At 37.6% G+C, this 15,431-nt stretch overlaps 1 protein-coding gene across 1 annotated transcript; it reads right to left on the bottom strand.

Annotated features, from left to right (window-relative positions):
* Positions 1-4,742: 4,742 nt before the first annotated feature.
* On the bottom strand, positions 4,743-15,369 carry LOC121869593 (focadhesin-like). The gene is made up of 13 exons (XM_042371030.1): positions 15,318-15,369; positions 14,151-14,220; positions 13,459-13,521; positions 13,061-13,215; positions 12,666-12,866; positions 12,047-12,221; positions 11,610-11,744; positions 11,212-11,359; positions 10,681-10,863; positions 10,195-10,421; positions 9,798-9,938; positions 9,199-9,407; positions 4,743-8,898 (listed from the first exon to the last, which is right to left on the bottom strand). Exons 2-13 carry the CDS (start codon positions 14,202-14,204, stop codon positions 6,933-6,935), a joined length of 3,657 nt encoding a protein of 1,218 aa, XP_042226964.1. The 5' UTR covers positions 14,205-14,220; positions 15,318-15,369; the 3' UTR covers positions 4,743-6,932.
* Positions 15,370-15,431: the final 62 nt, after the last annotated feature.

Raw genomic sequence — 15,431 nt, 5'->3', positions numbered from 1 at the left:
TCACATTTGCTTCACACTATAAAATGTTACAAAATGTCCTGTGAAACAGCAGTTATATTACTCCTGCACTACAATGTAGATATCCTGTGAAGTTTAAGGACACTGGCCACTCTGTGTGAGAACTCTGGTTCTTGTAAGATAATTGTACTTGGCAGGCCTTTTAGTATTAATAAATATAGAAACTGAATTTATTATTCAATGTTATCAGTTCCATTTAAGTTTATCTATGAAGTATAAGATGAAGTATCACTTAACTTCTGTATAAACTAAACTGACACACATTCAAACCAGGACTTCAGGTAATGTCTCTTGGATGGAGAACATTTTTCTTTTAAAGTTTGGGAACACAATTGAGTGATTCCAAGACACCACCCACTAATTTATCAGTCAATCAAAACATTTCAGAGCAACTCAGTTCAAGCTCCACACACCCAGATCTACCATGATTGCAACACTTACATTGAAGTGGGTCAAACAATTCAACACCTCTAACTTTGAAAACATTAAAATTTTCATTTTAATTTTCATTTGTGAATCCAGTGGCCTTTTGTCTTCATCTAAGTATCAGTTAAACTGTACTAATAATTATGAAAAATGATGCCAGTGACTCACCCAGGCAAAAAAGATACATAAATTATCATAAATACATTAAACTACAGTAATTGTCAGTGTGGGTGAATAATATCCATGCAGGAACTCACCAGCCAGTGACTTCAGCTGGCCAAAGGGGTGCTGTTACCTCTCTTGCAGCCTAAGGTCAAAAACACCTCCCTAGCACCCACCAAACCCATCAACCCTCCACATGAATGCTCAGCAGAAGTACAATACAATTTTCCATCAATAATAAGTTAACAAATTAGTATACATTAATGAAAAGAAGGTCAATGAATTAGTACCAAAAAGTTAAATGCACCGAGTCCCAATCTCCTAATTAAAACATGTACCGTACCTGTACCAAACATACCTGGACCATGCGAGTCTGTCATGGCACTGAGTAATGAGGTGCTGTCTTGTGATGGAGATGCCATGTCAATATCCTCCTGTCCAGCGGTCGCAGGCACCAGTTCGTCCTCGTCGTCGTCGTCATCGTCATCTATGGTCTGACTGAGGCTGGCTATTCTCCACTCATCAGTCATCTCTAAGTTACTGAAATAATAATAATAATAATAAAAGAAACACATTAGCAGCTACTTTCCCCATAAGGCTCACACCACTCACATCTACTTGAATTATTAACACACAAGTTTGGTTAGGTTAGGTTAGAACAATAATTATATCCTGTACTTCTAGACGTGCTGGATGTAATCAAAGGAGAGAATGGCTTTATGTCTGTTAAATACAACATTACTATCTTTTTTTTTTCATTATTTTCTCATTACTTAACAAATATTTACTTTACAACTTTTAACTTAATTCTAGAAGAAATTAATCATTCAGCAAAGAAGTTATTTCTTTTTATCTGAGTGTTTCACATCTAAATTACTTTATACTTTTACTTAAAACATACTTTAAAAAGGTAACTATGTTTTTGTATATTGGTACATTTTTCTTGAGTCACCATACGTTAACATAAATATGGTAATACTTGATGACCATAGTGCACTGTTAGTAAGCAACTTAGTGAAAATTTCTCCATATAAGTTGGTAATTACATCAGCTTACGATTTAAGACTCATAAGCCGGTGTTTGTGGAATAAGGAACACACAACACACAAGGAACACCATTTGCATAATATAACTAACTTTTATGATTATATTTACTTCTGGGAAACAACACCGACAAGTTCCCCATTTAGTGATGTTTGTTTCTGTTCAAACACTTATTTTCATAGAAGTTTCATTTTACTTTAGAAGAATAAAATACAAAATACCAGATTAGGTTAGGTTAGATTAGGTTAGGATAGGACAAACGGATTCATTTTATAAACAATAAATTAAAGAATGTAGCAGTACAGTATCTGGTAAACCAACAATGGTAAGTTAATGGCCCACTCTACAAGTACCAGATACTGTACTCAAACATTCTATAATTTATCTTTCATAAAATAAACGAAAACAACCTAACCTAATCTAAAAAACTACAGTTACCTTCTTTGGTTAAAATACAAAAACAAAATTGAAAGGAACCTATAAATACAATGCTTTGCTTGCACTAAACTGCTAACATTCCCACAGTAACAGTTGCCGCTACATTCCTACATGGCTCACGGACATCACCAGTATCTCCTCGGTAAACCTAAGACGGAAAAAAAAAAATTACAAATCATATTACACAAAACATATTCCTTACGCACTTTTTGTCAATTTCCCTACGTAAGAAAGTTATTATCTTCTATGAATAAATTTTCTAAAGTTAATTCCAAGAGCGGGCCACAGTCGTATAGTATTACCACCAACATTTTCCAGCCTTTGTACCGCAGAGACTTTCAAAACACATGGTAGGTATAAATTTCATCACAAAATTCCTATTAGTGTAAGTTGACAGCTCTCAACACTCTGGCATCTTAGTTCAGGTGATTAATTTCCAAACTTCTTACTCAACACCTCCTTCACTAACACCTTCCTCTCCTCATGCTAAAACTATATCATTATCAACTACAGTAATGCTTATATCTCTACTAAATAACTATCTATTGACACTAAAATCAATCTGTATTTAATATCACATCAAAATTTCCTGTATAGTGGTGAGACAAAATCAGTAATAATTTCATTTTATAATTTATTGTGTTTATGATTCAAATTGTTCCATAATCTTTTAATTTTTTCAATGTTTCTTCCTGAATGATAGTTATAATTATTCTCTTATATATATGACAATTATAGCTTGACTTTGAATGTAATTATAGCTTGACTGAGTGTAATTATAGCTTCACATCATTAACTCATCACATCACTATATAAACTAGAATTATATATACTTTCTGATATAAAAACTCCCTTATTTTCAAAACTATATAAAGAGAAATAGTTAAAGGAATATGAAATAATTATATAGGAATCACTCGACTTGCATCACATCTCTTTAACCAACTTCATATCCCATTTAACCACATTTAACCACCACACACACACCGTCACCATAATTAAACACAATTAACATTCTTAAATCATCCATAATCATTAAAAATAAAGATAGAAGAGAGTAAAATTAGTGAATATTTATACATTATTTGAGATACTAAACATCACTACAATCCTCACCCTCCCTGACAGTATAGATCTCCAATAATGTTTACCTTCACACGGGGTCTTAGGGGTGAATTAATCTCTCAGGTGGGTTTAGTAGTTAGGTGAGAGATGGTAGAGACTGGGAAGGAGGCTGTGTGGTGCTGTGGGTTGAGGGTCGTGGTGCACCTGCGTCGACTCTCTCGTCCTAACAAGTTTTGTTTTGATATGGCGCCTCAGGTCACGTGACTCCCTGCAACCTAACCTTCACTTACATATCTTTTTTAATTAAATCATCAATAAAATACATTTTTTTAATTACTTTATCTTCTTCGGTAAGTTTAAGTTATAATTAAAATCTTAGATACAATTATAGATCTATTTTTTGTTTATAGGGCTGGCTGCGTTCTAGCTTTTATGGAGTACCTTTTTTTTTCAGGAGAGGAACTGGTGGTTGCCTAATCTACCTGACGTTATATTACAGTACTTTACAGAGGCTATTTCTGATTAAAATTCTTGTAATATATATTTTTTATCCTATTTGGGATATTATAGTTAATATTTTATGGTCATTTTCTACTGTATGGTTCCCGGTACTGAAGATGTTCCCCCTCTCTTTTTTTGTTTAAAGATATTTGGTGAACTGGCCACACACACACATCTCACCAACTATTGATTCCCCATGTCGAACACCTTACAGCCATTGACATGATTAAATGATTACATACGTCATACAACACGGACCAATCAAGTCTTGTCGAGCTGTGACATAAATCAATCGTGCCCTTTCATGACTATAAATATAAATTAATATATACTTCGGGATTAAAGTAATTATTATTCCGCAATAATCCATTTCCTCTTAATATATCATGATAATTAATTTTTAAGACTTTTTATTTAAGTCTGGCGCGGGGGAGGAGGTACTGTACAGTTGGTCACGATGGCTGTTTCGCTATTAAAAGTGGGGTTTAGGGGGGGGGTCTTTTTTCCCTATGCCCCATATTCTTGCAAGATTTCCCTGAATAATGCTTCTATTCTCGCAAGATTTCGCTAAGGCCCCACATTCTTGCAATATTTCCCTGACTAAGGCTTCTATTCTTGCAAGATTTCCCTGACTAAGGCTTCTATTTTTGTAAGATTTCCCTGACAAAGCCTTCTATTCTTGCAAGATTCCCCTAAGGCCCCATATTCTAGTAAAATTTCCCTAGCTGAGGCTTCTATTTTTGCAAGATTTCCTCCACTAATAGTCTCTCTTCTTTGATACCTGTACTGTATTTACCGAACCAATCTTAGTCTAACCCAATCCAGTGACAAAATCTCCACCCACCCACATATCTATATACAATACCATGGGCTGGAGTGTGTGTGTGTGTGTGTCCCACCTTTATAAACCACCAGTATCTGCCTCTGGTGACTTCAACAATTGTCTAGTTTGGGAAAAAGGTATGATAAACACTGTCTTGCTATAGAAGAAAATAAGAGATAAATTCCTCACCTGAAAATTTGGTTTAAATATCCAACCAAATTCTAGATCCCCCTAAAATAAACTTCTCAGGTCATTGAAAGAGAGGTGCAGTTTCATCATTATTAATCTTTTGTGCAGAGTGTAATCTTGACAGTGAACTCCATGATGCTAGATAACCACCCACAGCAAGACTCACACTGGTAACATAATCCGTTGACAGTCAGCACAGAGCAGTCTTCTCTTTATGGGCCCTACGTTGAAGCTCTTCCCCTTGAGAAATGTCCTAATAAATCTCATCAAATATAATTATGATCTCATGATATACAGTAAATATTACCCTTGTGGTATTCTGGTATTTAAATTCATCATTGAAAATAAAAAAGATGCAAAAAATAATACAAAATATGTAAATACAAAAATAATCTGTGTACAGTACTATAACTTTTAACCTTTGTGTTTCGTTATACTGTTCCTCGGAGAAGAATCCTCTGCACCAGATTATTGATTTGATTAACCACACACTAAACACTGTAGCCACCATCTACCGACCCCCTATTATCCTGCTGTGACGGATCTCATAGCACTTGGTAACGTTCAACACCTACAATTATCACAGTTCAATATACATCTTAAAATTTTCATCATGATTGGCATTTCAGTTTCAATCAGACCTCTTTAAATAACAACCCCAATTCAAATTTACTTCCGTTTACAAAAAAATAAATAAATAAATAAAAAATATATACTGTACCAATAAAAATACCATATTACAGTGTGTGCATATATAATCAGCAATGGTAAATACTGTACATTATTTTTAGTACAATGCAACAAGTAGAAATCTTATACATTACTCTTAATAACTAATAGTAATAATATACCATATACATATCATACAAAGAATAAACAGCAAATATGATGCTCTCATTTCAACATAACATATACACGCTCGACCTCTTAAAACATGAGAGAGGAACGAATAACTTTCACGCTTCATTAAGTCATGTTATATCAGGGGTCCATTATACAGTATACCCTCAGTTTCCACAAGGGTTATAAATGTTCTTGAAAAATTTCCTCAATATCGAATTCCACCAAACTTTAAAACCGACTGGAAAAATTAGAATGTCATGGGGCCTCTGAATTTCTACCATCACTAAATTGTACAAATAAATAACCTAACCTTACAATGTACTAAATAAAATAATTTATACCACTACAATACACTAGATAATTAACACTCACCTATTCTCTAGTACCAACAGTGTGGGTACTTCCCTTCCTCTCTCTATGTGTACTTGAGGCAGGTGTGGGTGTCTTAACTTGAGGAGTAACCAGCCACTGTAACCAACATTAATAGTGATTCTGGCAGGTGTAAGATGAATCTAATGACATAAACTGACGATGAAGCCCACAATGGATGAGTTTACCGTGATGAATATAGACGCGGTTCCCTGTTCAATTTATTACTGTACCGTATTTTGTAATTTCTACGTTATGAAATGTTTGCTCTTTTTTTCTGAGATTAATTGAGGTACTGTATAAAGAATCACTCGGAGAATATAAAATAATCTGAATTTTTTACGAATTTTTTGTCCAAGACTCTGGCATCATCCGTAGCATAGTGAAGTGGACGGCTTGGAACTGGAATATACAGACCATGGAAATTGAGGGTTTACCAAAAATAAGTGTGAATCTTTTTTATCATTCAGCATCAAATATGAATATGCAATAGCCACGAGAGCAGTCAAGAGTTCGAGATATTTTCTAAAAAAGGCTTGCCATGGTGGACGATCTACGGAGAATAAAGGAACAGAATCACTGGGTTTTTCTGAAGTATAAAGAGCAGAGTGAAGGACAAAATTCCATAATAGTGAACATTGTGCTGTGATAAATTCCACCACAAAACATTCTGCTGTAAATAACCTTCATGATGCAAAAGATGAATTAAACAAAGTAGATAAAATAGAGGAAAGCAAAACAAATAATACAAGTGTCTGCAGTACATATAACAATGAAAGAACAAGAGTGAAAACTAGGGAAAATGAGCAGACTGCAGTAGGAAACAAAAGTAGCCATAAACCCCCCCAAAAAAATGTTATGAAATGCAGATTGTCAAATATGTATAAGAGCTCCATACATGGTAGCACTGATCCCATGGTTGAGAGACTAGTTCAATTTGTTCTTAGGATATCATGTTCATAGTTCAGAGGTATTGGGAATAAATCTGTATCCACCTTAATCTGTAGGGAAGAGTTATATACTGAAGATAATATCACTTGACAGACTATAGCGTTTAAATAAGTAAAGCAATGACCTTGTTCCACATAACCTGAGTGAGGCTAGGATTGAGGGTGGCCAGGAGGAGGGTGGGTGAACCTAGATGGTAACGGGAAGAGACGTTATCACCCATGAGAGAGTGGCACGATGCAAGCCAGTTAAGTAGTTGATTGAGGGTTTGCTTCCACTGAGGCTGACCGGACAGAGTGACTATGGAAGGCAGTAGGAGACGGTCTCGGAGTGCAGGAGACTCGGCCAGGACTTCCATGTGATTGGTCGCCCACAGATCTGACCAGACGACAAGTCCCATCACTACCAAATCCAAGTAGAAGGTTACTTTTTGTTGCTGTTCGTGGGCTGCCACTAGATTATCTCCGGGCTTCTTCTTCAGATTATCTCTAAGTCTACCGAGGAGTTGCAGGAACCAGGTGGTGCTCTCCTTCACTCGACACCGGACGACCAACGTATCCGACATCACCCGCAGCAGATGAGAACGGTCGCCGGGTAGGGATGCAGCAGAGTCCACCAGATCATTTAACCAAGGCAAAGCCAACTCCTCTGGGTCTTTTTCTGCCACATGACACCGCAACACAGCAGCTCGGTACAGTCGCTCATCGGTGACCTCCCACCAGAGAGACGGTGAGGTGAGACGCTCAATGTGCTTCTGAGGAAGGTCGGCCACGCACGCCTTGTATGCCTTGTACAAAATTTCATTTGTTGGGTCTATGTGTTCATTCAGATTCTCTACTGCATTACTCAGAGCATTTCTGTTGGTATCAAAGATAAAGTCAGCAGTAAGGTTAGGCTTTAAAGCCTCAAGGAGTGCCTTCATGTGCATTGTGTCTGATAAATGTTGATTAAAAACATAAGCCAAGAATGGCTGCAAGACTGTAGGTGGCAACCCACGACCAAGATGATCCAGCAGCTTGAACAGTACAATTTCATCTTCTCGGGTTAAACCAGTAGACGGTGCAGGCACCAGCCATTTGCTTATTATGGCAACAGCTGAGCCAGACTTATTACACTGACGAGCTGTAATTTGGAACATACTGTGTCTTATTCTTGTAATCCAATCATAATTGCAGGTTGCCTGAGCTATCGTCAGTACCTTCTCCAGAAAAGACCAATCCAAGGCAGGATATGGTCGAGGTAAAGACTGACCAAGTGCTTCAAGCATCAACACTGAGCTCCTGAGTAACCTCTGCTTTACCTGGGCATCTTCACAACGCTCCATCAGTTTGGGAAATTCCGAAAGGAAGTTTACCAAAGCCCTCAGAGTTGACATATCTTTGAAAAAATTGTAGGATTGTGATTCAGGTTGACCACCACCACTACCTTTGATTCCTCTGCGTTTGGCTTCCTGAACAGCTGTTAGGTATATACTTTTGGGAAGTGCAGCAACTTCTCGTGAAACAAGTGAGTTGACGAAGCTCTCAACGAATTCCAGATGAGACTCCGGGCAGCCTTTTATTAACTTGACCCATCCTACACCAGGCACGTACTTCAACACGTCCTCAGGCTTACGGGCAGCCTCAAAAGGTGTGGCTGCCATGCTAGCTGGTAAATGATGACCTTCCCTTGCATACTGGGGAAGCATCTTGAGGGTGTAACTATCATACTGGAATTTTTCTAATGACTTATATGCAGCTTTTACTATTGAAAGAGACCGGTTTGCGGCAACCCAGTTCCAGAGAATGGTGAGGGCGTCTGAGGTGAACTTCTCATACTCGGTACTGGTCACGTGGAGCACCGGAACCAATCCAAGTAGCGAACACAGCTTCTCCGTCACCCCGGGTCTCTTATCTCGGACCAACTTGGGGGCAATAACACGCCAGGTTGTGCGGAGATCTATAATCTGGTTGGTACATAAATCATAAATACCATCGAGGGCTATGAGAGTCTGTGCTGTTCCGTCTTGTTCCCGACAATCATTCAAGAAACCAGAGAGGAGAGGCAAAAGTTCCTCGCCGTGTTGAGAAGGCCTGCAAAAAAAATATAAATTCTATAAAGTAATACTGTACTCTTAAATATTTTATCTTTCTATTTATACATTAATCGATCAAAGCAAAAGGGAAGAAACTCTATCATCGAGTAAATAAATGTAATCTTTTCAATCTTAATAGATTAGTGATGATGTAGACAGATAAATCATATAAAATCATGAGGCCTTGTTGTGGAAAGTTAACACCATAACAGAATACATCTCTTACAGCAAATAGATAGAATGACTAACAACAAAGGAAAGGGAAAGTCTATGTTTACTAAATACCAGCAATAGTTACTTTGATCTACACACGCTGGACACCACATAAGTACGGGCAATCTGAATCTCGTTAGTATTTATGGACTTGTCGTGGATGAGCTGGGAGAGGTAGGAATAGGTCCTCGGCTCCACCGTCCACAGGTCATACATGAGACGCAGCACGAGTGGCCGTAGTGACCCAGACGACCAGAAGGCGAGGAGAGTCTTCAGCACCAAAGCTACACACAGCTGAGAGACACACACAGATTAGTATTTACATTACAAAACTAGACATGACTCGTATTAAACCTGCTAATAGCCACGAGTGATCTGTTCATCTGAGTATGGAATAATGAACAGTACAGTAACATTCGCAGTTCTTTTGCCAAAGTGTGGGAATGATGTTCAGTTTCCTCTCTAATTTCTATGTACTGTGTTGGCCATGAAGCAAGATCGTAATTACCCAACAGGTTTAAGTCATACCCCAAGTGGCATGGATTTTGCAGTCTTGGAACACAATCAGGTTTATTTTCCATTGGTTTAAGGTTCCTAAATCTCACACAATGATACAGAAAAGGTTTATGTGTTATAACTCACACTGCATCAATAAAGTGACTTAATAACCCAATTGAAAGTTACCTTATTAACAGCGAGAGAAGGGAGAGTGTAGAGGATAGTGAGGCGCGTCGTTGGGTCGGTCTCACGGCCCAGGCGGTACAACACTATGGGGAACACCTCGAGAGACAGCACCTTCTTCTTCATCACTTCACGCTCCAGGACCTAAATGTTGATACAGTATTAACAATGATATATAATAAAGAGACAACAAGAGAAGAATAACAACAATGACATAATGAAGAGACAACAAAAAGAGGAGTTTCTATATTATTAACCACATAATGTTGTAAAAGTAGTCCTTCTCTAAGTATGATTTCCACTTTAGACTGTTGGATTGATTGTGGTAATTACATCCCTGGGCAACACAAATCTTTAGGTCACTGTAACTTAGGCAATAAAACAGTATCTCTGACCACACCTTTGTTGCCTGCTGGACAGACTGAGTCGTCGAGCCTTGGTACAGGAACACGGACGTGACAATGGTGTGGTAAAAACTCGAGATCTGATTTGTCGATGATGCTAGCTTTGTCAACCAATCGGAGGCTAACTGTGGGTCTCGCACTAGGCGGTCAGAAAACTCGAGGGCAGGAAGGTAAGAGACCAGACTTGAGAATGTACAAGAGAGCGTTTCCCAGTGTTCATTGCCTGGAAATACACATAGGGAGTCACGATACTTCCAACACAGCTTAATGCTTGTAAAATATGTATTTCCCTTAAAACCCTCACATATACTGTATAGGCATTAAACTCTCATATATATCTAACAGAGGCATTAAAATACAGCTTACTGGATACAGGGGCATTAAAATACAACTTACTGGATACAGCAACAATAAAATACAACTTACTGGATACAGGAGCAATAAAATACAGTTTACTGAATACAAAAAATACAGAAACTTACCTGCCAGTTGGGTATTAGAAGATGCTTGAGCAGGTGTAGCTTGTACAAGAGAGACCAAAGCAGCGGCAGCGGTGGTGAGGCCAGGGACTGAGGTGCACGGGGCTGACAACACCTGCAGGAGGGACGGTAGAAGCCTTGCACCTACGAGAGGGTTCCCATCCTTATAAGACAGCAGCGTTGCACCTGAGAATTATTTGTTTATCTTTAATTTCAAGTAGAGATGAGTTATTAAATCAGAGAAATAAAGAGAGAGAGAGAGAGAGAGAGAGAGAGAGAGAGAGTAGAGTAGAGTAGAGTAGAGTAGAGTAGAGTAGAGTAGAGGAGAGAGAGAGAGAGAGAGTAAAGTAGAGTAGAGTAGAGGAGAGGGAGACAGACAGACAGAGTGGTGTTCATTTTGAAATCCATCGGACCCCTCCATAAAAAAACCTTCTGGACCAAGTGTACAAAGATATGATTCAACAGTCTATAATTTTTCTTGCAATACATCATTATACTATGACCAAGGAACAGATATTTTATGCCATTTCTTACCCAACTTGAGCAAATTGACTTGCAGTTGACCAGATGTCTGTGGGAGAGCCTCAGCGAGAGCACACACGGTTACGTCACAACCGCGTCCAAGGCGAGAGGCCAAAACATTGATATAGCGTTCCAATGTCCTCGTCCCTAATCCCTGTTTCTGTGGGTAGATACGTTTACATTACTCGCTCGGTACGGTAGTGGAACCTCCAAGGGGTAAACTAACAGAGAATCGAGGTTCCAACATTACAACAAAAATTTTACTTGGATATTATTGTTGTATTTGGTTATAACTTTTTATACTAAGAATTACAAAACACACAAAACAATCTTTCAGCAACAAGATATCAGAATACTATGTCAGATATAATGTCCAATGAGATTTTAGTCACAGGAGAATTAATACTTACCATGGCTGGGGGAACAGCCATCACTAGGCAAGGAAGAAGTGCAGACTGTAGTCTGGTCAACTTTTCCCCTACTGCTATCTCTGCCAGGGCCGTCAATACCATCACCTTCCTCTCCACATGGTCTTTGGTACTGTCCTGAATGTTAACGATACTTTAATTAAAACGAGGTCGAGAATTATTTAAAGTAACCTATAATTAATACTTTCTTCACTATAACAAGCCAGCAGATATTTCAAAGTAATCTAATTATAATCAATACTTTTCTCATTCTAACAAGCTTTTTCTTACTAAACTGCAAGGTGGGCAGAGCCAAGTGTAACAACAGACTCTCCATCCTCATAACTCACTGCAATGCTCTCCCATCATTCACATACTCTGCTGTTATCAATTGTACATCCTTCCTCACATTTATTACTATTCTTGTCCTCCCAAATTACCTTAATAAGAGTAACAATTCGACACAGAAGAGGGACTAAATCCATCCCAGCGTGGGTGATGTGTGAGCTGACAATGAGTGCAAGCAGTGGTCTTGCGATGCCCAGAGTCATCTCCGTGAGGCAGAAAGTGTGTAGCAGTAGTGGGCGCACATGACAAATACTTGAAGCCCTCACACTGTTGGAGAAAAATAATGAATGTTAACACCTTGTGTATGGGCACATACAACGGCATGATGGGCAAAGCAAACGACTAATGCCTCGTGTTGATGGCAGCAAAGGCATAAAAAAAAATATTTTTATCCAACACATTAACACTGGAGACTATATTTCTAGAGTGTCTGTTTGTCACCATAATAGCCATCTCTCTGAGGGGTGCATTAACATTCCTTTCAAACACAACACATTAATAGAAATTCTTTTACTAGACAATCTTACACCCAACAAACACACATACCCATTACATTCTTTAACCAATATACCTAAAAAATCTGAACACATCTCCTTCCCAAAGATTACAATTTATTGAATCTGAACTTTATTAAGACAATACACTATACAGTACAGTACTATAATATCTTAATACAAAGATCTGAAAAGAATCTTAGACCAGTGATCATACTTTGGGTCTGGATGCCTCAACATGTTAGCCACTTCCTCCAGCACAGTAGGAATCAGATCTGAACGCTTGGTGATTAAGGTCACAAAGGGATGGACTGGCCCGGTAGGAGGACCCGTGAAAGGGGTTTGTAGCTGTCCATCAACCTCCACTTGTGACAACAGCACAATCTCTGTTATACCTTGTACAACTGCACTTGGAGACCTGGCAAGACAGAGAATTATGATAACACATAATATACTGTACAGTATTAAACTTCAAAAACATTAAAAATAAATCAACAAGGGTACCAACAATTTTTCTTTAACAAGACTTTCCCTACTGTTTTGTTTCAGCACATGTGGACACAAATGATTAACGTTCAATAGGCATTAAGTGATCATTCTGCGGGTACTCACTTAGCACAAGTAACATCTGCCAGGAAGTTTTGCAAGGTGGCCGGGACAGGCAGCAGTCCAGCCTTCACCAGCGACACCAATGTCTCGATAGCCAAGGTGGCCTCTGTGACATCCCCTTTGTTGGCTGTCTGCCACAGGCACTTCACCTCTTCTGACTAAACACAGATGGGAGATAATACATCATTACTAAAGATGGTATTTTTCATTTCTTATAAGCTCTTGTATCACTATAGTGTAATATAACTAAAATCAAGAACAAACACAGTTCTCCTTTCATTCACTGTCAGTCATTTGATTTACCTCACCAGAACTAGATGATGAGTGAAGATAACAGAAAGACATATAAATTAATATCTTATAGGTACCAGCAGTCATCTTGTAATCTATCCTTTGCTTACCTCATACATAGACGTTGCATCTTTGTGAGTTTCCACCGCTTTCGTATGCAGCTTTGTAATTGCCTGAAAGGAAGATTAACCATTAGCAGAATAATAAAGACCTTAGCTACTGTATATGAAAGCTTTGTTCAATATAGATAAGAAACAGATTAACAATATGCATAATTAGGACAATACGGTATACATAACACACTGAAAAAATACACATACTAATTTCTATCATCTTTATAGTAATTTCAGTGACTTGCATTACAAACTTTTATACTTTTATTCATTATCACAACAGTAGTCTCTCATGTACATAGGACTCTCACTCACTCTTACCCCCTGTATATAGGGTCACCTCTGAGCTGAATAAAATCATCTCAAGTTAACTAAATCAAATATTAAAAGTGGCATCACCATGATGAAGGAGTTTTATAAGCAGGAGAATGGCTGGGAGAGATAAGATAAATTATTGCTAACACATTACATATCCCCACCTGTGCTGTACCTGTAATTAAAAGCCTGACATACAAACAAACATAAATACCATTAGTATATACTTGTATGCAAATACGGAAACTACACAACAACCACAACAAAAATAACGACGCCAATAATTCCCTATAGACTCATAACAGCAAGACACATATGACCTGTAAGCTGGAACAAGAGAAAAGTATTATAGTATCAGTAACATATTCACCAACCTGACTTTGTAGGAAGACATTGCCCGAGTTTATCTTCTGCTCATATTCCTCCATCCTCAACTCCTTCTACCTGTAAGACAATGCAAATTAAAGGTGGGTAAAAATGGCATTATATCCAGTAGAGTATATAATGTTCTTTATAAATTTCAGGCTGTGCAAAACTGAACTGTATCACCTTAAGATTTGAGTTTATTTCATTTTAAGATTAACCGCTCTAATGCTATCCTAATCCAAACCTAACATAAATAAACCTATCCTAATCCTAAGCTGACATAAATAAACCCAACCTAATCCTAACTTAACCACCCTAATGCTAACCTTACCAAACTTATTCTAACCTAACAAAAATAAACCTAATCTAATCCTAACCTAACAAAAATAAACCTAATCTAACAAAAATAAACCTAATCTAATCCTAACCTAACAAAAATAAACCTAATCTAACAAAAATAAATCTAATCTAATCCTAACTTAACATAAATAAACCTCACCCTATCACAACACTAACTTTAGGAAAATTTTATATATAACAAAAATTTCTTTCTTACATGTAGAATACCAAAAAAAATTACAACCTTTTATTATTGTTTTAGTTAAGAGTTATTACAAGTCAGTTCTCTAAAACATAACCCCTGACACCCCTTGGTTGATGTAATATAAGACCCTGTCGTAATTTCTAAGATGAAGAGTAATAATTTTTATACATTAGTTGAGCTCATCCAGAGATTCCTCTCTCTGGTTGACCATAATGGCAGTATGTGTGTTTTAGGAGTCAATATAATTTACCTCTATACTGTGTGTAACATTAGTGAAACATAATCACTCAGATCTGACAAACTTACAATATCATAAATAACACTATGTGACTCCAGACATAGTTCACTGATAAGTTATACATTCACAGGTGACTTTATATGGTTCCTGAAATACATACATCAGTTGTATTATGAAGAAAACTCTAGAAAATACAAAAAGCCGAGTCTTGACATATGCCACCACAAAATTTATACAACTTCTAACATGACAACATAGTTTTTTACATATAACAACCACACTACGGCTAGTTCAGGATTGACCCTCTCACGTAAATCTACTATAAATATTGATGAAACTGGTGAAATATTCCACAATATCATAAAAATCATTAACATTATCAGCAGCATGTACCTGTTTGTTGACGTACAGGCGGCGCCGCGTCCTGCTGCCAGCGTCTGACTCTGGCTTAAGCTTCATGTAAATCTACGAATACCTTGACGTCATTTATCTTTACAGAATAAAACT

This window comes from Homarus americanus, unplaced genomic scaffold, assembly GCF_018991925.1.
Source record: "Homarus americanus isolate GMGI-L3 unplaced genomic scaffold, GMGI_Hamer_2.0 scaffold23578, whole genome shotgun sequence".
NCBI lineage: Eukaryota > Metazoa > Arthropoda > Malacostraca > Decapoda > Nephropidae > Homarus > Homarus americanus.
Note: the sequence above shows the minus strand (reverse complement) of the source record. Positions and strands in the feature narration are given on the sequence as shown.

What these genes read in the sequence shown, in the direction of transcription:
- LOC121869593 (XM_042371030.1), bottom strand. Translation starts at nt 14,204, where the DNA reads ATGGAGGAATATGAGCAGAAGATAAACTCGGGCAATGTCTTCCTACAA. An exon ending in GAATTGTTACTCTTATTAAG is followed by an intron (nt 11,745 to 12,046) that starts GTAATTTGGGAG and finishes GTTAACATTCAG; the next exon opens with GACAGTACCAAAGACCATGT. An exon ending in TGGCTGTTCCCCCAGCCATG is followed by an intron (nt 11,360 to 11,609) that starts GTAAGTATTAAT and finishes ATCTACCCACAG; the next exon opens with AAACAGGGATTAGGGACGAG.